The sequence below is a fragment of the Ips typographus genome, linkage group LG1 (genome assembly GCF_016097725.1).
Source record: "Ips typographus isolate SLU linkage group LG1, UJ_Ityp_2.0, whole genome shotgun sequence".
Lineage (NCBI taxonomy): Eukaryota > Metazoa > Arthropoda > Insecta > Coleoptera > Curculionidae > Ips > Ips typographus.
The window spans coordinates 30,823,015-30,848,412 of NC_138422.1; the positions used below are offsets into that span (position 1 = coordinate 30,823,015).

The 25,398-nt window shown below is 35.7% G+C and overlaps 6 protein-coding genes and 1 long non-coding RNA gene across 12 annotated transcripts; 2 read left to right on the forward strand and 5 right to left on the reverse strand.

Moving 5' to 3' along the window:
* Window positions 1-18: 18 nt before the first annotated feature.
* LOC145731580 (uncharacterized) lies at window positions 19-14,930 on the reverse strand. Of its 4 annotated transcripts, none has more exons than XM_081983451.1 (6): window positions 14,573-14,930; window positions 6,435-6,640; window positions 5,988-6,236; window positions 5,744-5,930; window positions 5,543-5,683; window positions 19-782 (listed from the first exon to the last, which is right to left on the reverse strand). In XM_081983451.1, coding segments are annotated over exons 1-6 (915 nt in total). In that variant the 5' UTR covers window positions 14,575-14,930; the 3' UTR covers window positions 19-652. The 4 variants fall into 4 exon arrangements, with proteins under 4 accessions (XP_081839577.1, XP_081839562.1, XP_081839570.1 ...); XM_081983436.1 differs by lacking the exon at window positions 14,573-14,930 and adding an exon at window positions 12,087-12,388; XM_081983444.1 differs by lacking the exon at window positions 14,573-14,930 and adding an exon at window positions 6,698-6,798 and having other exon boundaries at window positions 5,744-5,927.
* LOC145731635 (putative NADH dehydrogenase [ubiquinone] 1 alpha subcomplex subunit 12) lies at window positions 8,582-9,614 on the reverse strand. Its single transcript, XM_081983520.1, has 2 exons — window positions 9,368-9,614; window positions 8,582-9,247 (listed from the first exon to the last, which is right to left on the reverse strand). The coding sequence occupies exons 1-2, from the start codon at window positions 9,566-9,568 to the stop codon at window positions 8,993-8,995; spliced, it is 456 nt and encodes a 151-aa protein (XP_081839646.1). The 5' UTR covers window positions 9,569-9,614; the 3' UTR covers window positions 8,582-8,992.
* On the forward strand, window positions 13,183-16,090 carry LOC145731653 (uncharacterized). Its single transcript, XR_014178846.1, has 2 exons — window positions 13,183-13,701; window positions 15,765-16,090. It is a non-coding gene; the product is annotated as an uncharacterized LOC145731653 (long non-coding RNA).
* LOC145731645 (uncharacterized) lies at window positions 15,499-16,568 on the reverse strand. The gene is made up of 3 exons (XM_081983529.1): window positions 16,118-16,568; window positions 15,667-15,801; window positions 15,499-15,606 (listed from the first exon to the last, which is right to left on the reverse strand). Exons 1-2 carry the CDS (start codon window positions 16,349-16,351, stop codon window positions 15,697-15,699), a joined length of 339 nt encoding a protein of 112 aa, XP_081839655.1. The 5' UTR covers window positions 16,352-16,568; the 3' UTR covers window positions 15,499-15,606; window positions 15,667-15,696.
* A 151-nt stretch (window positions 16,569-16,719) lies between these two features.
* On the reverse strand, window positions 16,720-20,119 carry LOC145731511 (sorting nexin-4-like). 2 transcript variants are annotated; one of them, XM_081983334.1, is made up of 8 exons: window positions 19,831-20,119; window positions 19,641-19,747; window positions 19,051-19,140; window positions 18,261-18,317; window positions 18,082-18,203; window positions 17,254-17,845; window positions 17,090-17,204; window positions 16,720-17,033 (listed from the first exon to the last, which is right to left on the reverse strand). In XM_081983334.1, the coding sequence occupies exons 1-8, from the start codon at window positions 19,885-19,887 to the stop codon at window positions 16,986-16,988; spliced, it is 1,188 nt and encodes a 395-aa protein (XP_081839460.1). In that variant the 5' UTR covers window positions 19,888-20,119; the 3' UTR covers window positions 16,720-16,985. The 2 variants fall into 2 exon arrangements, with proteins under 2 accessions (XP_081839460.1, XP_081839449.1); XM_081983323.1 differs by having other exon boundaries at window positions 18,082-18,317; window positions 19,831-20,118.
* A 148-nt stretch (window positions 20,120-20,267) lies between these two features.
* LOC145731552 (solute carrier family 25 protein Shawn-like) lies at window positions 20,268-23,726 on the forward strand. Of its 2 annotated transcripts, none has more exons than XM_081983389.1 (7): window positions 20,268-20,504; window positions 21,693-21,847; window positions 21,911-22,205; window positions 22,261-22,457; window positions 22,673-22,757; window positions 22,814-22,979; window positions 23,493-23,726. In XM_081983389.1, the coding sequence occupies exons 1-7, from the start codon at window positions 20,390-20,392 to the stop codon at window positions 23,599-23,601; spliced, it is 1,122 nt and encodes a 373-aa protein (XP_081839515.1). In that variant the 5' UTR covers window positions 20,268-20,389; the 3' UTR covers window positions 23,602-23,726. The 2 variants fall into 2 exon arrangements, with proteins under 2 accessions (XP_081839515.1, XP_081839522.1); XM_081983396.1 differs by having other exon boundaries at window positions 20,269-20,504; window positions 23,285-23,726.
* Window positions 23,727-24,208: 482 nt separating this feature from the next.
* Window positions 24,209-25,288, reverse strand: LOC145731606 (chymotrypsin-2-like). The gene is made up of 5 exons (XM_081983464.1): window positions 25,128-25,288; window positions 24,978-25,078; window positions 24,765-24,921; window positions 24,443-24,709; window positions 24,209-24,388 (listed from the first exon to the last, which is right to left on the reverse strand). The coding sequence occupies exons 1-5, from the start codon at window positions 25,254-25,256 to the stop codon at window positions 24,239-24,241; spliced, it is 804 nt and encodes a 267-aa protein (XP_081839590.1). The 5' UTR covers window positions 25,257-25,288; the 3' UTR covers window positions 24,209-24,238.
* Between the last annotated feature and the right edge of the window lie 110 nt (window positions 25,289-25,398).

Here is a 25,398-nt window from a genome sequence, read left to right on the forward strand (position 1 = left end):
AAAAATACTAAAGCAAAATAATAGTAACATGTTTCTATTAATATTACAAGTTTACAATATTTAAAGTCTGAGTACACTGTCACTGACTATCTTAACCATTTATACACAATCGAGTATAATGAATGAACAATAATTAATATCTATCTCTGATGGCTTTTTTATTTCAACTATGTCAGAGTTAAGATTTACCTACTGAATGTATCATCATTCCTTACATTATTATCTAAATATAAAATCACATATACTTAAGTCTTCTCAATTGTACTTATATAACTAACCATCGACTGATACTACCTTAGCATGGATTATTTTTTATAATGTGACTTGTAAAAAGTAAAATTTTTCTATTAACAGTGGTTAATAGTAATTTGACTGGTTTAGGTACTGATATGCTATAATAATGTATTGTAGGTAGGTAGTAATAGATGGCTCTGTAATAGTTAAATATGTTGTCTTTTTTAAATAATTAAATGCTTTCGTCAGCTGCTACGGTCAGTATATACACGAACGCTTTAAAAGCCTACCGCGGTATTCTTTGATAGGCTACAATGTATAATAATAATAGTAGATAAAGTACGGAAATGAACTAACTTTTTCGAGCTTGATGATGAATGTTGATTAAACCTTAACGCTAAAACTATAAGTCTACCGGTCATCCTTTCTCGTCAGATGGCAGTACAATTGACACGGATTTTCGGGGACCCTCTCGATGTACTGGCACGGTTTCGAACTGACAATCCACCAATTTTTGCTGGTCTGGAACGTGCACCATGTTTTGAGATCTATAAATAAACGAAAAATTAATAATTCCCAGGAGATTTGAATAAATAATTGACAATTTGAATAAAAACTAGTATTTGATTATACTTATAAACATTTTAATAATTTTGCTGCTATGCACGCTTATCTTTAACAGATTTATCTATGTTCAACTAAACGAACTGTGTTAAATAATTGGGTTTACATTTTTCTGGCAATTTACTGGTAGATTTTTCGAAATCGATTGAAATTTCGCTTTTAGGTATATTTCTATAATAGAGTCCAACAGGGATAAACTCCTAGAGACCTCTGACAATTTTAAACAAGTCTGGGAAGGTTTAAGACAATTTTAGAAGGCGCTGGCACCTTTAGAAGATTCTCAATAGCATTTAGAGGTCTTTGGAACATTCAAAATGGTTCTAGAGATCTCTGACAAGTCTGGGAAGGTTTAAGACACTTTTAGAGGGCGCTGGCACTTTTTAGAAGGTTCTCAATAGCTTTTAGAGGTCTTTGGCACTTTTAAAATGGTCCTAAAGACCTCTGACAATTTTAAACAATGCTGGGACGGTTTAAGACAATTTTAGAGGGCGCTGGCACATTTTAGAAGGGTCTCAATAGCATTTAGAAGTCTTTGGAACATTCAAAATGGTCCTAGAAACCTCTGATAATTTTAAACAAGTCTGGGAAGGTTTAAGACAATTTTAGAGGGCGCTGGCACTTTTAGAATGTTCTCAATAGCATTTAGAGGTCTTCGGAACATTCAAGATGGTCCTAAAGACCTCTGACAATTTTAAACAAGGCTGGGAAGATTTAAGACAATTTTAGAGGGCGCTGGCACATTTTAGAAGGGTCTCAATAGCATTTAGAAGTCTTTGGAACATTCAAAATGGTCCTAGAAACCTCTGATAATTTTAAACAAGTCTGGGAAGGTTTAAGACAATTTTAGAGGGCGCTGGCACTTTTAGAATGTTCTCAATAGCAGTTAGAGGTCTTCGGAACATTCAAGATGGTCCTAAAGACCTCTGACAATTTTAAACAAGGCTGGGAAGATTTAAGACAATTTTAGAAGGCGCTGGCACCTTTAGAAGATTCTCAATAGCATTTAGAGGTCTTTTTGGAACATTCAAAATGGTTCTAGAGATCTCTGACAATTTTAAACAAGTCTGGGAAGGTTTAAGACAATTTTAGAAGGCGCTGGCACCTTTAGAAGATTCTCAATAGCATTTAGAGGTCTTTTTGGAACATTCAAAATGGTTCTAGAGATCTCTGACAATTTTAAACAAGTCTGGGAAGGTTTAAGACACTTTTAGAGGGCGCTGGCACTTTTTAGAAGGTTCTCAATAGCTTTTAGAGGTCTTTGGCACTTTTAAAATGGTCCTAAAGGACCTCTGACAATTTTAAACAAGTCTGGGAAGGTTTAAGACAATTTTAGAAGGCGCTGGCACCTTTAGAAGATTCTCAATAGCATTTAGAGGTCTTTTTGGAACATTCAAAATGGTTCTAGAGATCTCTGACAATTTTAAACAAGTCTGGGAAGGTTTAAGACAATTTTAGAAGGCGCTGGCACCTTTAGAAGGTTCTCAATAGCTTTTAGAGGTCTTTGGCACTTTTAAAATGGTCCTAAAGACCTCTGACAATTTTAAACAAGTCTGGGAAGGTTTAAGACAATTTTAGAAGGCGCTGGCACCTTTAGAAGATTCTCAATAGCATTTAGAGGTCTTTTTGGAACATTCAAAATGGTTCTAGAGATCTCTGACAATTTTAAACAAGTCTGGGAAGGTTTAAGACAATTTTAGAAGGCGCTGGCACCTTTAGAAGATTCTCAATAGCATTTAGAGGTCTTTTTGGAACATTCAAAATGGTTCTAGAGATCTCTGACAATTTTAAACAAGTCTGGGAAGGTTTAAGACACTTTTAGAGGGCGCTGGCACTTTTTAGAAGGTTCTCAATAGCTTTTAGAGGTCTTTGGCACTTTTAAAATGGTCCTAAAGGACCTCTGACAATTTTAAACAAGTCTGGGAAGGTTTAAGACAATTTTAGAAGGCGCTGGCACCTTTAGAAGATTCTCAATAGCATTTAGAGGTCTTTTTGGAACATTCAAAATGGTTCTAGAGATCTCTGACAATTTTAAACAAGTCTGGGAAGGTTTAAGACACTTTTAGAGGGCGCTGGCACTTTTTAGAAGGTTCTCAATAGCTTTTAGAGGTCTTTGGCACTTTTAAAATGGTCCTAAAGGACCTCTGACAATTTTAAACAAGTCTGGGAAGGTTTAAGACAATTTTAGAAGGCGCTGGCACCTTTAGAAGATTCTCAATAGCATTTAGAGGTCTTTTTGGAACATTCAAAATGGTTCTAGAGATCTCTGACAATTTTAAACAAGTCTGGGAAGGTTTAAGACACTTTTAGAGGGCGCTGGCACTTTTTAGAAGGTTCTCAATAGCTTTTAGAGGTCTTTGGCACTTTTAAAATGGTCCTAAAGACCTCTGACAATTTTAAACAAGTCTGGGAAGGTTTAAGACAATTTTAGAAGGCGCTGGCACCTTTAGAAGATTCTCAATAGCATTTAGAGGTCTTTTTGGAACATTCAAAATGGTTCTAGAGATCTCTGACAATTTTAAACAAGTCTGGGAAGGTTTAAGACAATTTTAGAAGGCGCTGGCACCTTTAGAAGATTCTCAATAGCATTTAGAGGTCTTTTTGGAACATTCAAAATGGTTCTAGAGATCTCTGACAATTTTAAACAAGTCTGGGAAGGTTTAAGACACTTTTAGAGGGCGCTGGCACTTTTTAGAAGGTTCTCAATAGCTTTTAGAGGTCTTTGGCACTTTTAAAATGGTCCTAAAGACCTCTGACAATTTTAAACAAGTCTGGGAAGGTTTAAGACAATTTTAGAAGGCGCTGGCACCTTTAGAAGATTCTCAATAGCATTTAGAGGTCTTTTTGGAACATTCAAAATGGTTCTAGAGATCTCTGACAATTTTAAACAAGTCTGGGAAGGTTTAAGACAATTTTAGAAGGCGCTGGCACCTTTAGAAGATTCTCAATAGCATTTAGAGGTCTTTTTGGAACATTCAAAATGGTTCTAGAGATCTCTGACAATTTTAAACAAGTCTGGGAAGGTTTAAGACACTTTTAGAGGGCGCTGGCACTTTTTAGAAGGTTCTCAATAGCTTTTAGAGGTCTTTGGCACTTTTAAAATGGTCCTAAAGACCTCTGACAATTTTAAACAAGTCTGGGAAGGTTTAAGACAATTTTAGAAGGCGCTGGCACCTTTAGAAGATTCTCAATAGCATTTAGAGGTCTTTTTGGAACATTCAAAATGGTTCTAGAGATCTCTGACAATTTTAAACAAGTCTGGGAAGGTTTAAGACAATTTTAGAAGGCGCTGGCACCTTTAGAAGATTCTCAATAGCATTTAGAGGTCTTTTTGGAACATTCAAAATGGTTCTAGAGATCTCTGACAATTTTAAACAAGTCTGGGAAGGTTTAAGACACTTTTAGAGGGCGCTGGCACTTTTTAGAAGGTTCTCAATAGCTTTTAGAGGTCTTTGGCACTTTTAAAATGGTCCTAAAGGACCTCTGACAATTTTAAACAAGTCTGGGAAGGTTTAAGACAATTTTAGAAGGCGCTGGCACCTTTAGAAGATTCTCAATAGCATTTAGAGGTCTTTTTGGAACATTCAAAATGGTTCTAGAGATCTCTGACAATTTTAAACAAGTCTGGGAAGGTTTAAGACACTTTTAGAGGGCGCTGGCACTTTTTAGAAGGTTCTCAATAGCTTTTAGAGGTCTTTGGCACTTTTAAAATGGTCCTAAAGGACCTCTGACAATTTTAAACAAGTCTGGGAAGGTTTAAGACAATTTTAGAAGGCGCTGGCACCTTTAGAAGATTCTCAATAGCATTTAGAGGTCTTTTTGGAACATTCAAAATGGTTCTAGAGATCTCTGACAATTTTAAACAAGTCTGGGAAGGTTTAAGACACTTTTAGAGGGCGCTGGCACTTTTTAGAAGGTTCTCAATAGCTTTTAGAGGTCTTTGGCACTTTTAAAATGGTCCTAAAGACCTCTGACAATTTTAAACAAGTCTGGGAAGGTTTAAGACAATTTTAGAAGGCGCTGGCACCTTTAGAAGATTCTCAATAGCATTTAGAGGTCTTTTTGGAACATTCAAAATGGTTCTAGAGATCTCTGACAATTTTAAACAAGGCTGGGAAGATTTAAGACAATTTTAGAGGGCGCTGGCACTTTTTAAAAGGTTATCAATAGCTTTTAGAGGTCTTTGGCACTTTTAAAATGGTCCTAAAGACCTCTGACAATTTTAAACAAGGCTGGGAAGATTTAAGACAATTTTAGAAGGCGCTGGCACATTTTAGAAGGGTCTCAATAGCATTTAGAAGTCTTTGGAACATTCAAAATGGTCCTAGAAACCTCTGACAATTTTAAACAAGTCTGGGAAGGTTTAAGACAATTTTAGAGGGCGCTGGCACTTTTAGAATGTTCTCAATAGCATTTAGAGGTCTTTGGAACATTCAAGATGGTCCTAGAGAGACCTCTGACAATTTTAAACAAGTCTGGAAAGGTTTAAATTATTTGATATAGGTATAAGCATGGTGTAACGTAATGAAAGTTTTTGTTTGCTGGCAGAACCAAAATTAGATACGAAATTACCCTCTTTTTTCTAATTAATTTTTAAATTGACATTTCAGTTGACATTAACCAATTTTTCATTTGGATACATACAAATAAAATTTATATTTTTTATTTATTTTTATATAAAACATACCTGTCAAATGAAGGTGGTGGCGATGGTGTTCTGGACATGGGAAAACTGGCCACCTCCCTGCCTACCGTGAGCGATCGGATGGACCCAAAAGATTGTTCGACTGGCGAATGTTGAGCAGTAGAAGTCACGTTAACACCGCTACTGCAATCCAAAAAATAGTTTCATTAACGTATATTTAGAACACTCGTGCGGTAAACTAACATTAAAGGTCCCGTATTAACTAAGAATGGCAACGGTGTCGGACATTGACTGTGAGGCGAACTGGCCACTGAACTTCTGGTGCTGGACACTTGACTGTGGGGACACTGAGGCGGTCCGACCGCAATGGCCCCCGGACCTCTTTTGCGCGGCCAACAAAAACTACATTTTCCATTTCGTTCGATTACTTCTGGAACATACCACACTTAGACCAACTTTCAAACCGCTCAAAATACAACAAAAATACCTAAAGTTTTTGAGCTGGTCACTGGACTGAGAGGGTAAAAGTCCCCGTGCAAAGGACAGTGGAATCCTACAGTTTGGTCCCTTCTGCGCGCCCTATACGATAACACGCACAGCATACAACTGGCGATGAGCATCAGAAATCCGACCACAATACAGGCCGGACCTAGCACCCTAGAATTTCCAGTGAAAGCGATACGTTCCGCGTAGTGGTCAGGTTCTTCATCTTCACCTGGACCTCTGTATGATGCAGCTACAGAGAGAGTAACAAAAAATTATGGTGAATTTCAGCATGGTAAATAGTTTGTGATTGGTCAAGAAAAAAAAGTGAAAAGTCACATTCTAATACTTTTGGTGTTATAGACAAGAAACTGGTAACTTCAGTTTATCAAATGATACGTGAAAAGTAACTTCTCCAGTAAAGAAACACTTTTTTTTTTAAATAACTCACCCGTAAGGACACATCCGACCAACAGGAACAAAAAACCGAATATAGGCAGGATGATTTGACAGTTGGCGGCCACCACGACGCCAGCCACCATGAGCCCACCTTCGATTTTTTCAACACGCAGACGAGACAAGGGCGCGGGACAGAGAAGAGTGTTGTCCCTGCATACTCCCTCACCCTTCAACCGGTCCGGTATTATCTCGTTAGGCCTGCAAAAAATTCATTACCAACTTTAATTCAACTAGAAAAGCACATTTTACACTGACCGTCCTGGCGACGGTAATTCAAGCAACTTTGCATTAAAAAGCACCTTTAGAAACTTTAAAGAGCTAAAAGTCTGTTTAAAAATCATTTAGTTGACCGAATCTGAACCGTCCAGCAACAAGACTGATACCTCCGGCTCCGGAAACTTGAATCAATAAAGACAAAAACGTGTATACAAATGACGCATTTCAAGAATTAATAATGCAAGAAACCGTTTGCCCTCAAAGGACGAGCGTAACTACTTCATCAAAGACCTATTTTAAGGTAGAAGAATGGTTTATTCATAGGGGAAGCCAGGAACGACACGTTTGAAACCCACACGCGGTCATTTATGACGATTATCGGTCTAAAAATATATTAACAAAAGGGTTCACAAATTTGTTGAATTGAACGACCCTTCGACTGCGTTTAAGTTTGATTAATAGATGTTGTATAGTGTTGTTTTAACTTTGAGCCAGTAAGTCAAAATGATTTACTTTACAACTAAATTGCCTGCCAAATTTTGAATTTACTAATAACAAGTTAATTATGCTATCAAACAAGCGCAATTTGATTGCACAAAAACAAATAAAAAAAGATTTTTCTCTATTATAGTAACTCAAGTGAGGCTCATGAATGAAAGATGCAGGCTGGTTTAAAATAAAATTGAGAAAACGTTTATGAGCAAGCCACAATTTTTGTGTCACACTGTTTTTTCTCATACAAATAACATTTTGTTTACAGCTATAGTTAGTAATAATTACAAATTTAAGATTACCATTCATAAATGATAAAATTTCTGTAATATAGTGTTCCAGTAAAAAATAGTTTTATGACACTTTATCCATTAAGAAAAACTTTAAAGGTTTCTTCTGTATACTTACAGGATTCGTTAAGAAACCGTTTCTAAATTAAATTATAGACAACATAAAACTATTTCGAGTGTATTTATGAATTTCTGGAATTCAAAAAATTGCCACATTTTCAGATATGAGAGACACACACATTTCAGAAAATAAACAGGTTGGCGCCACCTAAATTTCGAAAATTCTGGACTCTCCTATATAATATATATTACTCAGACCTGTCACCGGTCCAGATTTAGTGCGCGGTGACCACACAGTCCTTCGGAAAAAGTAATGAGAAATATCCGTTCCGGGGAAAGCTATTTCGGGTCGACGTTCATAAGTTCGCGCGAAAAAAAAAAATGAAAAATGCGAAAAATTACTAAAAATAACGACACAATGTGATTGGTCAGACGCTGTCGTAGAGCTGATCCGTTTAGAAGTGATTCAAGTTGGTAATTTTAAAGTGTGGCACAAAACAAACCCAAACAAATAATTACTTTGATATTATACGTCCATGGGGGCCACAAAAATAGATTATAAAAATTGGGCTATAATTATTGAACGACTTTGTAATATCCTGAGGATACTTTATATGGGCAAGAGTTGGTGACACCCTGTATAAAATATATTGCATGTGCTCGAACACTCCTTTGTTGCTTTTTCTTGAGCAACCAGCACATAATTTATACAAATACTGCACATGTGTTCTTATCAGAGTATTTTTCAAAATTATTTTAGTAAAAACTTCTTGAAACTTGATAAAAATTAATAATCTTAATGTCAAAACACACTAAATAACACTGTCGATTTACTGACGCATGGCAAGAGTACTTCTATTAGTCAAAACGTGCCCTGTTCACTTTGGAGAAGGTGAATTGAATTGAATTTATGCGTGTGAACATAAATTCAATTTAGTAAACAAGTTTGCAAAGTGTGATACAACAATAAAAAGGCATTTTAAAATAAAAAATAACCTAATCACCCGTTCATTTGCCTGTATCAAAATAAAACCTTTTAGTACATCGAATTACGATCATACCAAAAGAAATCACAAGCATCAGTAAATTATACTTTTTATCATTCCTCTTAAATTTTGTATTATAACTCAGTACATTTCTCAATTTGAAAACCCACAACCTTCAGGTCGTACTTGATCAAAATTTATCAGTGGACAGGAAAACAATAGAGAGTCAATGTGAAAAAAACGCCTTAACCCAATTAGTAATTCCGATGCGGTACCTACTTGTTCCAACCTACGTAAAAGTACTCAAAATAGCAAAAAGCTTCCGTTACGATTCGATTAATTACTTATTGTATTGTAATTATTGCTTCAACGATTAAATTGGTGCAACTATCACGCGATGTTTAAACTATAAAGCAAGTATAGTACTTTTGGTTTCGTTCATTATGGGTTTATGTATTTTCACTAAAAATGTCTTAAAATTTACACTCATGGAATACAAAAAAAAATTAAGAACACTCAGATTTTTGCGTATTTACTTTAGGTGGTACCCAAGCGTGAATTTTTGGCTTGGTGGTTGAATAGGGCATGTACTGTCCAGGTGACCCAGTCAAATTTTCGGTATGTTTCAACATCCATTTGTAGCAAGGACGAGCTGGGTCGCAATAGGGCAACAGATCGGTTTTATAGTGCAACCAACCGTACCATTCGGCGGGTACTTGACTAGCGTCGTACTCCAAGGCGTACCATGGGGCGTACTCCACCTTAAAATACGATAACCCACTTGACTATTCAAGTAAATTTTCGAAATTGGGTTAAGTATATCGGGTACAGTCTGTTCCATTATTACTGAACATTTTTTGAAACCGAGTAAAAGTACTAACCCAACGATTTCTACCGTAAAAATAGCTTTTGTTCTCGTAGTACTTGTTACCATAATCGTCTTCGCCTACGCACTGACCAGGTCTTAAATTGTCCATCCTGTACAATTTGTACAGGGAGGCTTTCAAGCCACCGTAACCTTTGATGGTTTTCAATAGCTTTGGGAAACAGTCCAGACCGAAATAATGTATTAAACCTGACATGTTTTGAGTTTTTTTAATGGATTTTGACTGACGGATGTGAACCTCAAAATATACAGGATGTCTCAAAACATTAATATTAAGTCCACAGGCAAATCACAGCATTGTTCGTAGTTTGTGATTGGTCAAGAAAAATCAGAAATATGAAAGCTCCTTTTTTTGATCAATCATACACCACCCACTGTCCTGAGAGTTAGGCAATTGTTGGACATGTAGACTTAGCTTAGTTGACACTTCAAACCATTCATTACGATTTACGATGACGTACCACCAATCAACTGTGCTTTGCTGTAACCAGTTTACAAAAGTTCGTAGGTTGGTCGGTTCGTATCAATTTTTAGTTTATTCAACAGAATATTTTATGGCAATACCCTTTGTATACTGACTGGATAAAACGATAATAGAAAAACGCGCGTACTAATTGACCGGTAGTTGGCAATTTTTCAATACAACGGCACTAAACGATGACAGATGAATATTTAGAAAATTACATACTTTTTAGCCTTGAACGATATTTCTGGCTACTCTTCTTGACAATGTAATGGGAATATTGCTCTTAGTGGTCCTTTTTAGCACCTTTAATCAGACACGCATTGGAAATTTTGAGCAGTTTCTGCGTGCAACTTTCACTTCTCACAAGAAAATTTCACTCTCGTTTATTGTATTTTGCACAAATTAGCACTTATACTAATAATACAACCGCTGTACTACAACGAAAACAAACAAACAATAGCATATCTGTCTCTTAAGTGAAAATAACTTACGCACGTTAACCCAGTTCTACATATTCAACGCTCAATATTGGCTATTTTAATGTGATCCTGATAAGTTTTGTGAATCAACAATCAAAACACTCAAAATTTAAGGTCAAAAATGACTTAATGGATATAAAATAGTATAATTAATTATTGTAGAATTGAAATTGATAGGAAAGAAAAACAATCCTTAAGGTTAGCAAAAGTTACAGTCAAAGCAACTAACCTTTGGTGCATACCAGGATTACTAAAATAGTTTTTTCAATCAAAATGTGTTTGCTTTTTAATTCTCGTTTTGAGATCGTTAATTAATTAATATTTTGGTAAGTTTAGGGTAAGACTACATGTGCAGCATTTGTTCGTAATTTGTGATTGGTCAAGAAAAGACAGCAAGGAAAGTGTTTTTTTTTGACCAATCACAGACACTATAATTACAATTACAACAAAAAATATAATTAGATGCATTTCTTGTAAACATTTATTATTGTAAACAGAGTAATAAGTGACCAGTTTGGTTATAATAAGTAAAATGTTGTAATAATTGTTTAGAAGTTCAAATTTCAAGACATTAAAAAAACACTAATATGACAATATACTCTAATCCCCTCTTCTCAGTAGTTTATGGAAATGTTTGGTTTTTTCAACGGAAAATTTTAGAGTTTAAATAAAGTTTTACTTAAATTCTAATAAAATAAGGATTGTAAAAATCGACAATCAATCACATTTAACACACGGATTATAACTCAATTTTACAAAATCTACGTAAAAGCACACCTACCAAAGTATTTAATCCCAATTACCAACAGACGCAGTACAAAATAAATTAAACAAATAAAACCTCCGGTATATGAAAATCTCCATAGATTAACATATAATACCTAATTACGGTGTTAAAAACCGGGAAGACGATACAAAATTGCAAAATCCGACTTAATTTTATAGCATATTGTTATTGCACATATTTGCGGATGTCTTGGCATTGATTTACACGTGACCGATTGATTTACAGCTTGATTTTGTTGTTAATCCAATCAGCGCGGTTTGTACGTATTCAAATGAGACGATTAACGGTTGATTACCTTTTGTATCATTATCTCATTACATTGTTTTATAGTATTGGATGCGTCAGATAAAGTTTCAGGCAAATTTGTTTATTAATAATAGTTTTATTAGAGTAAAATTGGCCGAAGTTTCATGTTGTTCCACTGGATTTAGGTACTTCAAAAATTTACCCACCTTAAGTCAGATCAAAATCCAAGGGAAAGACCGCTAATTGATTATGTACACCAAAATGTTTTGCATTAAAAAATTACTAATTTTCATAAATTTGGACTAACCAACTGTGTATATTCTTCTACTTATATGTGGTTTAGTTACTATTTGAAAAAATACAACCATGGTAAACCCAGTCGTAAATCCAATGAAATTTATATCGGCAACCAGTTTCGAAATTCTGACCCGAAAACCATCTTCAGACTTATCTATAGGTAAGATTAGCAGGTAGAAAGTACCCACCGAGCATAATGGAATGTTTTACAACTTGAGGCTAACAATCTTTTGTGACATATTCTAATAACTCCAATAACTCTTGTCTTGATTAGATAATATATGCCTTTAAAATTTTTGAATTGTATTGTGTATGTATAGGTACTTTAATCATTTTAATTATTATTATTATTATCCTTGGCAAAAGTGGTCAATTAAGGTGCAACCGACTTGGAACATCAACCACAAAGAATGTTTAATTAAAAGAAAAAACCACGTACCAAGCATGTTTGATTACACCAGCTTCTAAACGAGGTGCGCTGTCTTTATTTTTGCATCGTACACTGGACACAAAAGTCATCATCGAGGACCAATTAAGCACTAACTTAGTTGAACACTATTCGATTCACTTGGAATTGAAAGAAACGACTGATACGTAGAGGTGTGTGAACCTTTTGCAGGAATTGGACCGCTACGGTCGTCGGACCGCGCGCGCGACTGCACCGGAAAACTCCGTCCCTGGTTTAGCGGTATCTGAGGCGCTTTTAATCCACCAGGTATAAACCGATCGTAATCCCGTCTCCTGCCGGTACGAAATGCTCTATTGCGACGCAAAATGTCAAGTATTGTAGTGTCGCACACCTCGGTAAGTTTTAAGAAAAAAATTGAACTGACAGAGAAGAATGTCCACGACTTGCAGAAGTGAGAGCAAGACAGACTGATATACAGTTACGTTTATTGTTTATGCCACGGAGAAGCAAAAAGAAAGTGGTTTTAATTAGGTTTTTGCCCTCCGAAGCTGCTTTTCAGTCACACTTAACATTAAAATGTCTTAAGCATGTGTTTGATTGTGATTAGGTATAATATCCAATAATACCGAATTGCATACTTTATACCAGAGTTCAATCACTTTCACAGTCTGAGAGAGTTTTACCCAATCTGTCAGTCATTTGACAACTATATCAGGCTCTTCCCTAATTTGTTACTTGTCTGGTGCATATCCAGCCATCGTGCCAACAAGACTTACCTACTTAGCACACTTGTTAGGAAATATACAATTTTGCAGCTTCTTACTTTTTAGGCCAACAGAACATACCCAAATTAACTTCGGCAATAAATGCACTGGTTACAAAGAATGAATAATTTTCCTCCCGATTCTAGCTTTCCACCTACGTTACAGAATTGAAGAGTCTCTAATTACGTCACGGGGGGGATCGTGCCAGGCTCATTTTAACATTTTAAGCCTTTTATAAAAATACTGCCAATTTAATATTAAAAAGCAAGACTTTTGACAGTTGTTGCGTGACGGAAAACCGTGGTCATGTGACACAACTCTAAAAAATAAAAAATTTAAAATAAAATAATGTCCAAAAATGTCATTCTTTTTAACAAACTAGTACATTTTAAAAGAGTACCCCGTTGGCGGTCACCACGTTCTGGACATTGCCCATCATGAAAGAGATGTTGCCAAACTGTTCCAACAACATTACTCCTATTTTTACTTATTGTAATGCGGTCCTTCCGAGGACTTTGTACAGTAAATCATCTTTGAAATATTAAAACTCTGGCGCCCGGCCACTAATGCATTTACGTAACTGAAAAACTGCATCATTATTAGATCGACCGATATAAACATGTTGTGACACGGTGTCGTTACATCTTTTCAAAATCCGTTTAGTTCGATTTACGACAGTGCCGTGCCGACTACCTATAATCCACCGAAACTAAAACCGGCGATACGATAAAAATGTTTTACAAGTGCGTGTTTGCGGCAAAACTGCCCCTGAAGAAGCCTCTAATGACCGAGATTTTTGAAATGAATAAAGTTTTATGTTTGTTTGTGATTGCGCAGTCATTTCATAAATTCTTGAAGGACTTTTAACGGTTGCTTTTTGGGTAAGGACTGTTTGAATTAAAACTAAATTTGCTGAAAAAAAAAAAGCAATAAGCGGCAATGCAGCATTTAATAAAGTTTTGACAGACGACATGATGTCGACAGATAGTCACTAGTCAGTAACCAGACATACACACATTTTGAAGGAGGAACACAAAATACAAAATTGTTCAATTTCCGGCTACAGAGCTCATGTAGTAAAAGGTAAAAAAAAATAGTTTTTTGTTGTGACAGTAACATATGTATGTTTCTAGTAGATTTGACGATTGCCTAACTTTTACAGACCCAAACCACAGTCATTTAAGAAAATATGACGTTTTTTGACATTAGAAAAATACTAGAAACTGAACAATTTTACTGAATTTTGCAAGCAACTTTGAGGTTTAATTGAGTTACCCACTATTTCTGTAACAGAGTGGTCTATTTGGTTAGAATCTGTCCACCAACTATCTTTTTTATTATCAGTTTTCATAAGAAACATTAAATATGAATTTTGACCAATATTATCTATACTTTACCTTCTTATGATAACAACCTTCAACAGATAAAAAATAAAAACATGCAATGTTGCCAAACTGGTAAAATTCATGCAAAAAGTAAGTTGAAACCTGAAATGACCTAAAGAGAAAAATACATATAGCCAGGTGAGATTTTAGGATTTTTGCCATATATGTCGGATCTAAAAGATTAACGAGGAATCATTTTACACTCCGCACGAGTAATAAACCTGAAAATGGCTTAGATAACAGTGAAATCGGGTACGTGTGGGTGGCAGTTGATTGATTGGACTACATTCCCTAATTGCTCCCACAAAAAAAAATATTAGAGGCATAAAATGGAAATTAACAGCAGGAACAACCAGGAAGTACTTACATTTAGACCGAAATGTTCCGCTTCAGCATCTTTTCACACAAAAATGGGTTCGGTCATCGAACCCGATATCCCACAGGAGAGCTTATATCATTGTATGTAGTTCATTGAGTACACTCCGTTAAATCTGCGACAATAAATAACAGCCGCTGCTCAATATTCGATAGCGCAGTTCATCCGCAGTCAAAGTACACTCGAATGCCAAAAAAAAAACACTTTACAGCACACGTGTGGTATATTTGTTATTGTTGCTGTTTTATCGGCATTGTGACCGCCGACCCACAAACCTTTAATGGCCACAAGCAACACATATCAAAGATGGGCGGCTGCAACACGCAGGGCACTAAATGACGTCACGCAGTGTTCAATAATCTTTCGTGCGAAAGAAAGAGAGAATGAGAGAAAGCCGAGGACGCTCTTTGGCGTGTGCATTCGACGTGTGTGCGCAGCTTTATACGCGCACACAATCCGTGTGAGACTCGATTTCATTGTTCTTTTCTGCCCCTAGTAAAGTATACATGTAAACTTTCATCGACTTGATTGGTCAGGGACGGACTATGGCTTTTTTTTCCTCGGACTTACAATAATAAGACTATTTGACAATTTTGATCATTTTACAAGCCATTCAAATGTTATGTCGTTATTATTGTTATAAGTTTGCGGAATTACTTTTATATGTAATTGTTATACTATTTACAACTGTATAAAGCTATATAAAATTTACAAAGAGAGTAAATAAGTGTAGGTCAGACTGACAGTACAGGTGAAAAAAGTCACTCTAAAACTACCATAAGCTTTGTTCAGTGTCTTTGTTCTCTTTACTTCTGTCATTCCATCAATGGTTTCATTTGCACCATAAAAACCATAATAATATATTCATAAAAATTACCAGTATAAGGTCACCAAATGCAAGATAATTAAACAATTAATTGTTATTTAGTATCCAGTATAATTAAATTTCTCAAACAGGTGCTGTACAATAGGTATTAAAAGCACAAATAACGATTATTCGATCATCATTTTAGTATATTATTGACCTGCAAAATATACAAAATGTCAACCAAAAAACACTTTTCTTCCTTTCCTTGTATACTCACTCATTATTGCCAATTATATGTACAAGGTGTTTAAACATTCTTCTTGCAGTCTACATATTCACCTTCAGCACTAACCGTTTTTCCGGTTTCATTTTCAGCCTGGACCTTCAATTTGTCCGCCTCTTCATCTTGATTCTGCAAATATCGAGGAAACCAAACGCAAGCGTAAGCCAGTTTGAGGAAAATCCACACGAGAAAAGCTAAGCTCAAATAGGAGCCCGAATGGAAAATCATTTTCCAAACGTCTACCACGACTTTTTGATGTTTCATGGTGCAGCCTTTATTTGTTATCGAACTTTTGTAAATAAAATTATACGTATATGTAAGTAGGTATGTGACGAATCCGAAACTAGGCAACACCACGATCACAACATTGTAACAAGTTATTTATTATCAATATATTTAATACACACATGGTAATACACGGGGTGTTTGATAAATTCAAACCTACTTCCTCATTTTCCTTGAAATCATCCAAAGTTTCTAAACATCCCATGCTTTTCTTTCGAAGCGACAGCTCTAGCTGCTCCTGCATTTTGGCAAGACTGTCCTCCACAACGTGTAAATTGGAGAAAACTTGCTGTTTGCCCTTCATGAACTTGGTGAACATCCACATGCAGATCAGACCGCAGAAACATACCCAAACGCCCAGACCTACTTTAAATGGGATCTGGTTTTCCGACATCTTGTTTGATTTGGAGGAGTTGTACGACTGGTGCGGCAATTTGCCGAGGTTAACTGGTGGTATCGATGGGTTTAAATTATTAAACAAGCAAACGACCTATTGAAGAGCAATTATTTATTACCCGGGAGCATCGATATCAGGGTACGAAAAACTCTATAAAGAGAGAAGCTGGATATGTGACGTGGCCTTATACATATAAAGAAAATATTTCCTTGTACAAAATGTCTGATTTCAACATTTAGGCGTTTTGCATCAAATTTATTTTTAGTTGAAACCCTGAATCATTACATGTATGCCAATAGTATTAAATCAAAGATGTTTACAAAAGTAATTAGTAAAAAAAATAAAAAGCCAACGCGGTTACCACATCTTGTGCTATTTGATTTCTGTATTAACTTTGAAGAGTCCTAATATAGTATTATCGTTACCATAAAATTACACTGATTTTTAGCTTAAAGAAGAATAGGAATGTACTATAATAGCAGGAGTAATAAATTATTTACAATAATACTAGCTAGAAAAACATTTAAATAATTCAAAATTATCAACAACAGAGTGCATCAATCACGTACCATTTTCAAACTTATATCTAAAGCATTTTCAAAAGTTAGAAGAAAAAATCACCCACAACATATCAAATATTTTGCAGACAATCCCTAATTTGAGTCCAAGTTTGCAAACCCTAGAATCAAAATTTTGTAAGCAACCTAAAAAGTCAAATCAATGAACTAGAAGTACCTTTTTTGCAGTTTTCAACTGTAGAAACGCATAACTCACTAGCGTTTCCCTCAAATCTGACGCCCTTTGACCTTGAAATCTATCAATGTCGGCTAAAGCCATGACACTAAATCGGCTGCAAGTTTAAAGTTGTATTAGCAAGCGGAAACAACCCTAAAACATACTTTAACTCTTCTTTGCAGGAGTTTACGGTGCCGACCCCGTCCTGAATCAACTGGTCCAGCTCCCCCACCTTCATCTCTCTCACTTCTTCCGTGTCTACAGTACCGAAAAGCCTGGACATCAAACCAGACTTTCCTTGTTGCACTTTAGTTCTTTCCACATTTTTGTTAGCCACGTTCTCTTCAGCATCTTCCAGCTTCAGTTGCAACAATTCGCGATTTTTGCACACGTTTTGCAACGACTGGGCAAAAAACAGATACTCTTTGAGTTGATCAGCTAGGAGTTCTTCGTCTTCCAACGCTGAATCGATGCAGGAAGCCAACGAGTCCAGATAGTGTCCAGTTTTTTGCAAGGCATCGCCCATTTCCTTCTCGCTCGCGCTCCATTCGCTAAATACTCGGCCGTAATTGGTGTGCAGTTTATGAACTGCGTATTTCTTTTCGGCCACCCTACACCTGGCTCTAAGCAAATTACTAATGACCACTTGTAGAGCTGCGCTTTGGTCTTTCATCCACTCGAATCTGGCATTGTTACGTTTCAGTCTTATTGATACGCTCAACGTTCGAATTTTGCCTTCCACCAATTGTAAATATCCTTAAATTGCAACCATTTTTCGAATTAGACTTAACAGAGTCCTAGCTTTAGTCACGGTTTAAAATACAAATCATGTTATTTTTAAATAAAGTGGAGATAGAAGCTATAATATACAATAATAAGTAATAATGAAATTAGACAGGGAATGTGTAGAGTGAGAAAACCCAATCATCTAATAATAATTCATTAATGTAATATGGAGTATTTAAAACTGTAAAACACAAATTATAGCTCACCATTGGCCTTGTAATGCTCCCGCCATCCTTCCTCATCTTGAATAAATTCCAAAAAGTGTTCATCCCAACACAAAACAGGATGGGAAGCAATTCGTAACAGAAAGTTCTCCAAACCGGCACGTCTGCGATCAATAAAATTAGGATCGAAAGTGTCGTTAGAGATTTTCTGCCAACCGAACATGACTCGTTTTTCCGGCAAAGGCGGTAAAACCACGTAGGGGTAGGTGATTTCTAAGTAGAGCTCGAATCAGCTAAGAAAAGGCCACAGGCGTCATCAAACGATGATGTCACGATCTCTGTACGTCTCGCTTTAAATATTGCTGCTCTCGTTACTTTCCAAGTTGTTGCAGCCAGTCAGTGGCGTGCTATTATTTTATCAGTAAAATGAAACATTTTCGTCGTTTTTAATAAAGAAAATAAAAGACAACAAGTTTTTCAAAGGAATGGAAACTCCTTCTGCTTCTTTCTTCATAAATTGTAAGACGTTACTGACGATTTCACGGCCTTGGCTGTATATGATAACACCTTTCTTTCCAACCTTTTTGAAAGACATTTTGACAAAATAACGTTTTTTATTCATAACACTATGTGAACTTCAACTGCGACCATCAACAATACAACCAAAACACCAGACTAAAACGGAACCTAACCTAACCCCCTAAGTCTCCCTGTCCGCCACTACATTTTTTTAAACTTGGCAACACCGTTTAGAATGCCGGCTAGTAAAAGCATATAAAAAGGTCCAAATGTCCCTGGCCGCTGCCGCATCTGTTTTAATTGTGTCCAAGTAAAAACCGTACTACGTTGCCAAGTGGCTTTTTGACCGCTTAACAATATATTTTCGGGAATATTTTAATAGGACGCCTCTGATTATATCTAATGCGACGGCAACTGTAGAAGGAGAAAGAAATAGTTTTAAAAACTGCGTCATTGATGATGCGGTGGCCTTTTCTCATCTGATTCGAGCTCTAGTTGTGCAATTGCTCAAATTCGGTGTACCGTCTCCATATTGTGGTATGTTTTTCGAGCTTATGGTCGGCAGGTGGTTGATTAAGCACTCTAAAAGAGGGACATCATAAAAATTATGAGATTAAAGGATTAAGGTGGGATATGTAAATAGTGAAATGGAGTAAGCCCAGTAGTAGGATAAGTAATTAATTATAGGAATACACAAAACAAAATATTAATTTTCACAGTATGTTCAGGTACAGATAAGGGTTAGTCAGTAAACAAGACACACCAAGACCCTCTTGGTTAGACAAAGATCTTCTATACTTTTATATAAAATTTCTAGAAAATAAATTTAAACCTAATAATCTGCACACCAACAAAAGTGCAGTTTATTCATTGTTCCAGTGCAACCTAAAAGTCCATTATTTCAACTAAAGGTCAAAACATAAAAACCAAAAATTCTATATTTAAAACACAGTTTTTCAAGCCATATTAATTAAACATCTTATAGTTAACACAAGTTAGATCACTATATTGCCCTGTTTCTTGTCAATTTCTCCCCAAAATAAATAAATAAATAATGGGGTCTGGTCTGTTGTGAAACTTACCTTGATTCAAGTAGGTAAACAGTATAATACTCTCGTATATTCAAGCCTCCATTATTACGTTTTTCTGACTCGGACACCGAAATATCCAGCACATTTATGAGCAACTTCTACAAAAAAATTCTCATCACAATTAACATACAAATTGTAAAAGTGTATTTCCTTAACCCAAAAATACTTTTTAAAAGTTTACCTGAGTTTTAGGAGGATAATTAGGATCTTCCTCGCAATTTTCCTCTTGTACTTGCATCCTAGTTCCTAGTTTTGTTGCCCACTTTAATAAATTGGGTCTTTATTCAAAAGCAACTGTTTTCAAGTTAATCCAAGGCTACACTGGAAAAACTAGATCGTATTAAAGGCTTAATTCTTATCAAGGAAAGTGTAAACATAAACATATATTATATTAAATATGATAGTGATGTAAACTTGAGGTAAAATCAAAATTAAAAACATGAAACAGCAAACAGATGATTTTATGACAATTCTCTAACCAAAACTGCGAATTCATTACCTAACTAGACAACACACACATAATTTTTATTTAATTTGTTGTCTCTCTCAATTACATTGTTGCTTGCAAATGACTCTCTTTTTCTCCACTCATTGAATATTCCCTTTCCAGCTAACATAACATAACCTAACCTAACGTAAACCTAACCTCAAATCGCAAACTAATGTTTACGTTCTCGTTTTAAAAAAACACTCAAAAACCAACTAAAACACAAGGTAATACAACCTGACTGACAAGAAAAATGAGTCCCTCAAAGGGCTCCGCGACCATTGACTACGACGATCCAAAGTATAGAATCACACCGGCTCAGCAGGCAGCCGCTTCCTGCACCGGGGCCTTGCTAACATCCCTTATAAGTAAGTGTGTTTTTGATTTATTTAGGTAACTGGAGGCTTATAGACCTTTGGCGCAGCCCTTGCTTTGTGTAAATGGTATTTGGAAGTCGAGTTAAGGTAGTCAGAATGGCAGAATGTATTTATTTTACTCATATGTGATGCAAGTGATGTTCAGTGTTGTCTAGGCAATAAAGAAGATGGAGCTTTACTGCTGTATTGCTAGTTTGGTTTGCTTCAAATATTGTAGTATTAGCACTAATGGCAAGTCTACATGTTCAGTATTTGCACAAATCACAGCACTGTTCATATTTTGTGTTTGGTCAAGAAAAAGCAGCGAGGTGAAAGCTGGGATTTACGCAAATGCCACACATGTGGTACTTGCCATATTAATTTGGATAGTCATATTTGGAATATACATGGGAGGAAGACAAAGCAAGATGACAAACTAAACTAAAGCATTTCTAAATAGAATTGTGTGTCCTTCTGTAATGGGTTGATGATTCTTAATTACAATCATATCATTAAGTTTGCTTTAGCCCTGTTACTAAACTGCCTCAAAAATTAAATGTTGAAGTTACAGCCTCAATTTTGACAGAAATTTATAGAGTGTTTAATAGACAGTGTATGGTAACTTTCTTTAGATATTATAAACTCTCTTGGGTTGTATTTTGTTTGGATCTCTAATTGTTAAAATTCAATGTCAACATTTCAACATTATATCATTGATATGACAGAAAACCAGCATAACTCAGAAATAGTAATTTATGTTACAAGTCCTGGAAATGGGTTAAAGTACAAGTCTAGATATTTTTTTTTATGATTTTACACATCCCTATACATTTTGGACATTAACTGTTAAATAGGTTGCTAACAAAATTATGTTACTTTGCCAGACTAGTAGGGAAAAAAGACATTTTGCAGTAACATAATGAATCATTTCCCCGAATTGAAACCCACTACCTAATAGAGCATATTAGGATACAGTATGAAATAAAAGGGTTTTTTGGTCAAAATAACATAAAATCACAGGTTTACTTTTATGGGAAAACCATTAATTAATCATTTTTAGTTTCGCTGGTTTTCTTGAGTGTCACTAATATATGTCATCCTTATTCCTTGTATCATCACACTGTGACTCTAATGGTTCCAGTTAACACCAGTTTCTGTTTTAAATCGAAATTAATTAACTGATTTAACCAAATTTAACAGTGACACCCTTGGATGTAGTAAAAATACGAATGCAAGCTCAACAAAAAGCCCAAAGCACTTGTTTTCTCTACTGCAACGGTTTAATGGATCATATCTGTGGTTGTGACCCTAGAAATACTTGGTATAAACGACCTATTAAGTTTAATGGAACGCTGGTAGGTTTTTGAAGCTAACCTCACACATTTCATTAGTTAAATTTATTTTACTACAAATTTTAGGACGCGTTTATTCAAATAGGCCGAAATGAGGGCATGGCATCGTTATGGAGCGGCCTGAGCCCCACTTTAGTATTATCCATACCTGCTACAATATGTTACTTTGTGACTTATGAGCAATTAAGACTGAAACTGAAATCCTGGTACAACAAAAGTAAAGCGTCTAGCGAGATAACAAAACAACCATTTTGGATCCCTTTGGTTAGTGGAGCTAGCGCGCGTGTGGTGTCGGTCACTCTGGTCAATCCTTTGGAGTTGATCCGAACGAAAATGCAATCTCAAAAATTGAGTTATTTGGGTTGGTTGTGTGTTCCCAAGGTTATTTAAAACCGTAATGTAAAGAGGTGTTTTAGAGATGGGTGAGGCTTTAAAGAATTTAATTCGGACTGATGGGGCGATAGGGCTGTGGCGTGGTATTTTTCCTACCCTGTTAAGAGACGTGCCTTTTTCCGCCATCTACTGGATGAGTTACGAGTCGATAAAGACGTTTTTGAAGTGCGATCATCCAACGTTTTGGCAAAGTTTTATGGCTGGTGCTATATCAGGCAGTGTAAGTTTGTAGTGTTGTCATAAGTTGGTTGAATTATCACTCCTTTCTTGTCAAATCTGCTAAATTGATTTTAGCCAATACTGTCTAAAAGTAAAAAATGTTTGAGAAATCGTAATTATACTATTAATAATACTAGTTTCGCTGCATTGATAGAAAGAAGTTGACAGTCTGTCAATCTGGCAAAATACACGTTTTAATTCAACATTAATTTATAGATTGCTGCAACAATCACAGTTCCCTTCGATGTTGTAAAAACTCATCAACAAATCGAGTTTGGGTCGGAACTGTTTAATGAGGATGGTAATGAATCACCATATAAAACTATTGGGCATGTGTACTGAGTGGTTATTTTCTAGGTAAACGCCTAAAACCTCGAACCACAACCATGATTTTCCGAGATATTTACGCCCAATACGGATTGAGGGGTTTGTATACCGGGTTGACTCCGCGATTGATTAAGGTGGCGCCAGCTTGCGCCATTATGATCTCGTCGTTTGAGTACGGAAAAGTGTTCTTCAACAGGTTAGCCAATCAAAGTAGCATTAACGATAATAGCTCCGGGTTATAACGTTTATAGTTTGATACAAAAGTGATATTGCAGGGTTAATTCGAACGTGTTATTTTTTTTGTTGTTAATGACAATACAGTGTAGGACCGTAATTTTTCATTATTTATGTTTGGGGTAGATGTAAGTAAAATTAGAAATATGTAGGATGTTTTTTTGCTTTTGATTTTGCATTTTTACTGAGTTTTTGTGAATTAATAACTAAGCAAAATCAAAAATAATCCATTTTATAGATGCTACATAACGTGTATGAATTTTTTAGGGAAAAACTGGCACCAGAAGAGGCATTGGTAGCTCTATACAACATTGACAAATTGCTGCAAACTAACTAGCTTTACGACTATCATATAATAATTATTTTGCACAATCAATTTGTTTTTCTCTATTATTAATGAAAAAATAGATTTAGGACAGGGAAAATAGAAAAAAATGCTTGATTTTTGCTTTTAAACACGGTGCGCTACTTTCAGATATCAAACTGAAGATTTTGAAGATAAACCGCCGGACGAACAGCGAGGTTCTCATATTGAATTTGAAGGTTTTTGTGAACTTAACCATTTGCTGGCGGCCGTAGTTTAGTGTTTTTTTCTTTGTAGCTTTAAGTGTCAGTATATAAATAATAAGACTATGTTGCATTGGATGAAAAAGGACTGTATGACGCGTGTGGTATCAATAAAGCCAAATTGTTTATTAAGTTTATATAATTTGTGCATCAATTCACGTTTGATCAATAATTATTAGACTTGAAGTCTACAATTAACTTGTTGGTGACTCGCATGATATTATGGAGAGGAGGAAAGAAAAAACGGTATTTACAAAGGTACACTCAAGAACATTTTAAATAATGTCAATATTTTGATGACACCACTTGATCTTGTCATTTTCTATTATTATGTATGTACAATGTATTTTATATGGCAAAGTAACTACCAGTCGCTGTTCAACTGAACCAGTCTTTAAATTGTGATTGTACAACTGGAACTAAAACTGCGTACAAAAAAGATGTCAGATAAAATATTCGTTTGGTTAGATTTTGTTTTAAACCCTTCAAATCCTACTTCTATTTGTTGGAGCCCCCCTTAGAGACCGCTTAGTTTATTGATAGTCACAATCATTATTTTTACTCTCAGGATCTAACGTTGTGATACGAATTAGGTAAGTAGAATAATAATAAAAAAAAACAATGTTAAACATTCAGTGATTTAATATGATTGGTTCAGATTCCAGTCACGTTTCTGATAAAATCTCTGTAGTTAGGGTTGCCTATACGACTGTAGGTGCCTGGATTGCTGCCGCAAGGTTTGAAGGACCAAGACACTATACCGTACTGGACTCCGTTAATCACAAAAGGACTGCCTGAATCACCCTGTGTATTCAAACCAATGTATAAGTTTGCTACAGTGGATAATGAAAAACTCACATAACATTCACCATTCCAGTAATCGTCACTGCACAAGTTGTGAGTTGAATTAAAATATTCCAAGCCGGTGTAATCAAAAATGCGTTGTTCACACTCCTGATCCGTCAACAGTTGAAGAGTGATCTTTTGAAGGTTGATTTGATCGGAACCGTAAGTTTCGTTGAAACCCCATCCAGTCAATACGCCATCTACATGGAAGGGAACCTCGTTGGTTTCTACCAATTGGATTGGTTGGGTATTTTCGTCAAAAACTATGTCTTCTTCCAACTAGAAATCCAGAAAATTTATTATTGTTGTTTCAAACAAAGAAGCAAGTACTTACTTCAACTATACCAACATCATAAAGAACAATTGAACCAACATCAGGATCAATTGTGTAATGTGTGAAATTTGGATGGATGTACAGATTGGTAACATTGACCACAGTTTCCGGTGAAATTCGGTCATACAAAAGATTAGTACCGTACACTGCGGTTTTGCTAGAAAGTAATTATATTCCTAAGAACTTCTACCACATTTCAAGTATATAGTTTACATGTTGTGGAACTGTAGGCAGTGGCCAGCTGTCAGAATCCATCTGCTTCCGATTATGGACCCACCGCAAAAGTAAGAGTCCCCCAAGTCACGCAGTTGAACCTAACTGTTCGTAGTAGAATCTGCATTTTGTGACATATAAACAACTTACTACATAAGGAAACTCTCCTTCGGAGGCCTCCGTCCCGTTTACAATCCTTAAAGGTGAGTTAATTGAAGTAACTTCATTGGTCAAGATTAAACAAGCCACAAAAACCAACAGCACTATCTTTACAAACATGACGATGATTAAACTATAATTAAATGATGGACGACAGCGGAAATCTTTAATTCTTATAAGTACGTTTTTGAAAGATAAAATACAAAAATGTGGTACTTGAAATGTCTATTTGTTTGGGGAATAACGATAGACGGATAGACTA

Bases quoted from the DNA above. Each gene is read 5' to 3' on its own strand.
- LOC145731552 (XM_081983389.1), top strand. From the start codon at position 20,390: ATGAGTCCCTCAAAGGGCTCCGCGACCATTGACTACGACGATCCAAAG. The intron at 20,505-21,692 runs GTAAGTGTGTTT...CAAATTTAACAG, and splicing joins CTTGCTAACATCCCTTATAA to TGACACCCTTGGATGTAGTA. The intron at 22,206-22,260 runs GTTGGTTGTGTG...GAGGTGTTTTAG, and splicing joins TCAAAAATTGAGTTATTTGG to AGATGGGTGAGGCTTTAAAG.
- LOC145731606 (XM_081983464.1), bottom strand. From the start codon at position 25,256: ATGTTTGTAAAGATAGTGCTGTTGGTTTTTGTGGCTTGTTTAATCTTG. The intron at 25,079-25,127 runs GTAAGTTGTTTA...ACGAACAGTTAG, and splicing joins AAGGAGAGTTTCCTTATGTA to GTTCAACTGCGTGACTTGGG. The intron at 24,710-24,764 runs GTAAGTACTTGC...CTGGATTTCTAG, and splicing joins ATGATGTTGGTATAGTTGAA to TTGGAAGAAGACATAGTTTT.
- LOC145731511 (XM_081983323.1), bottom strand. From the start codon at position 19,887: ATGCAAGTACAAGAGGAAAATTGCGAGGAAGATCCTAATTATCCTCCT. The intron at 19,141-19,640 runs GTAAGTTTCACA...TCCCTCTTTTAG, and splicing joins GTTTACCTACTTGAATCAAG to AGTGCTTAATCAACCACCTG. The intron at 18,318-19,050 runs GAGCTCGAATCA...ATTCGAGCTCTA, and splicing joins TTTGAGCAATTGCACAACTA to CTTAGAAATCACCTACCCCT.
- LOC145731645 (XM_081983529.1), bottom strand. From the start codon at position 16,351: ATGTCGGAAAACCAGATCCCATTTAAAGTAGGTCTGGGCGTTTGGGTA. The intron at 15,802-16,117 runs GTAGGTTTGAAT...CGATATTTGCAG, and splicing joins ATTTCAAGGAAAATGAGGAA to AATCAAGATGAAGAGGCGGA.
- LOC145731635 (XM_081983520.1), bottom strand. From the start codon at position 9,568: ATGTCAGGTTTAATACATTATTTCGGTCTGGACTGTTTCCCAAAGCTA. The intron at 9,248-9,367 runs GTTAGTACTTTT...TCGTATTTTAAG, and splicing joins TTTACGGTAGAAATCGTTGG to GTGGAGTACGCCCCATGGTA.
- LOC145731580 (XM_081983428.1), bottom strand. From the start codon at position 6,783: ATGATTTTTAAACAGACTTTTAGCTCTTTAAAGTTTCTAAAGGTGCTT. The intron at 6,641-6,697 runs GTCAGTGTAAAA...AATTTTTTGCAG, and splicing joins GAATTACCGTCGCCAGGACG to GCCTAACGAGATAATACCGG. The intron at 783-5,542 runs GTATGTTTTATA...GTTTATTTATAG, and splicing joins CCACCACCTTCATTTGACAG to ATCTCAAAACATGGTGCACG.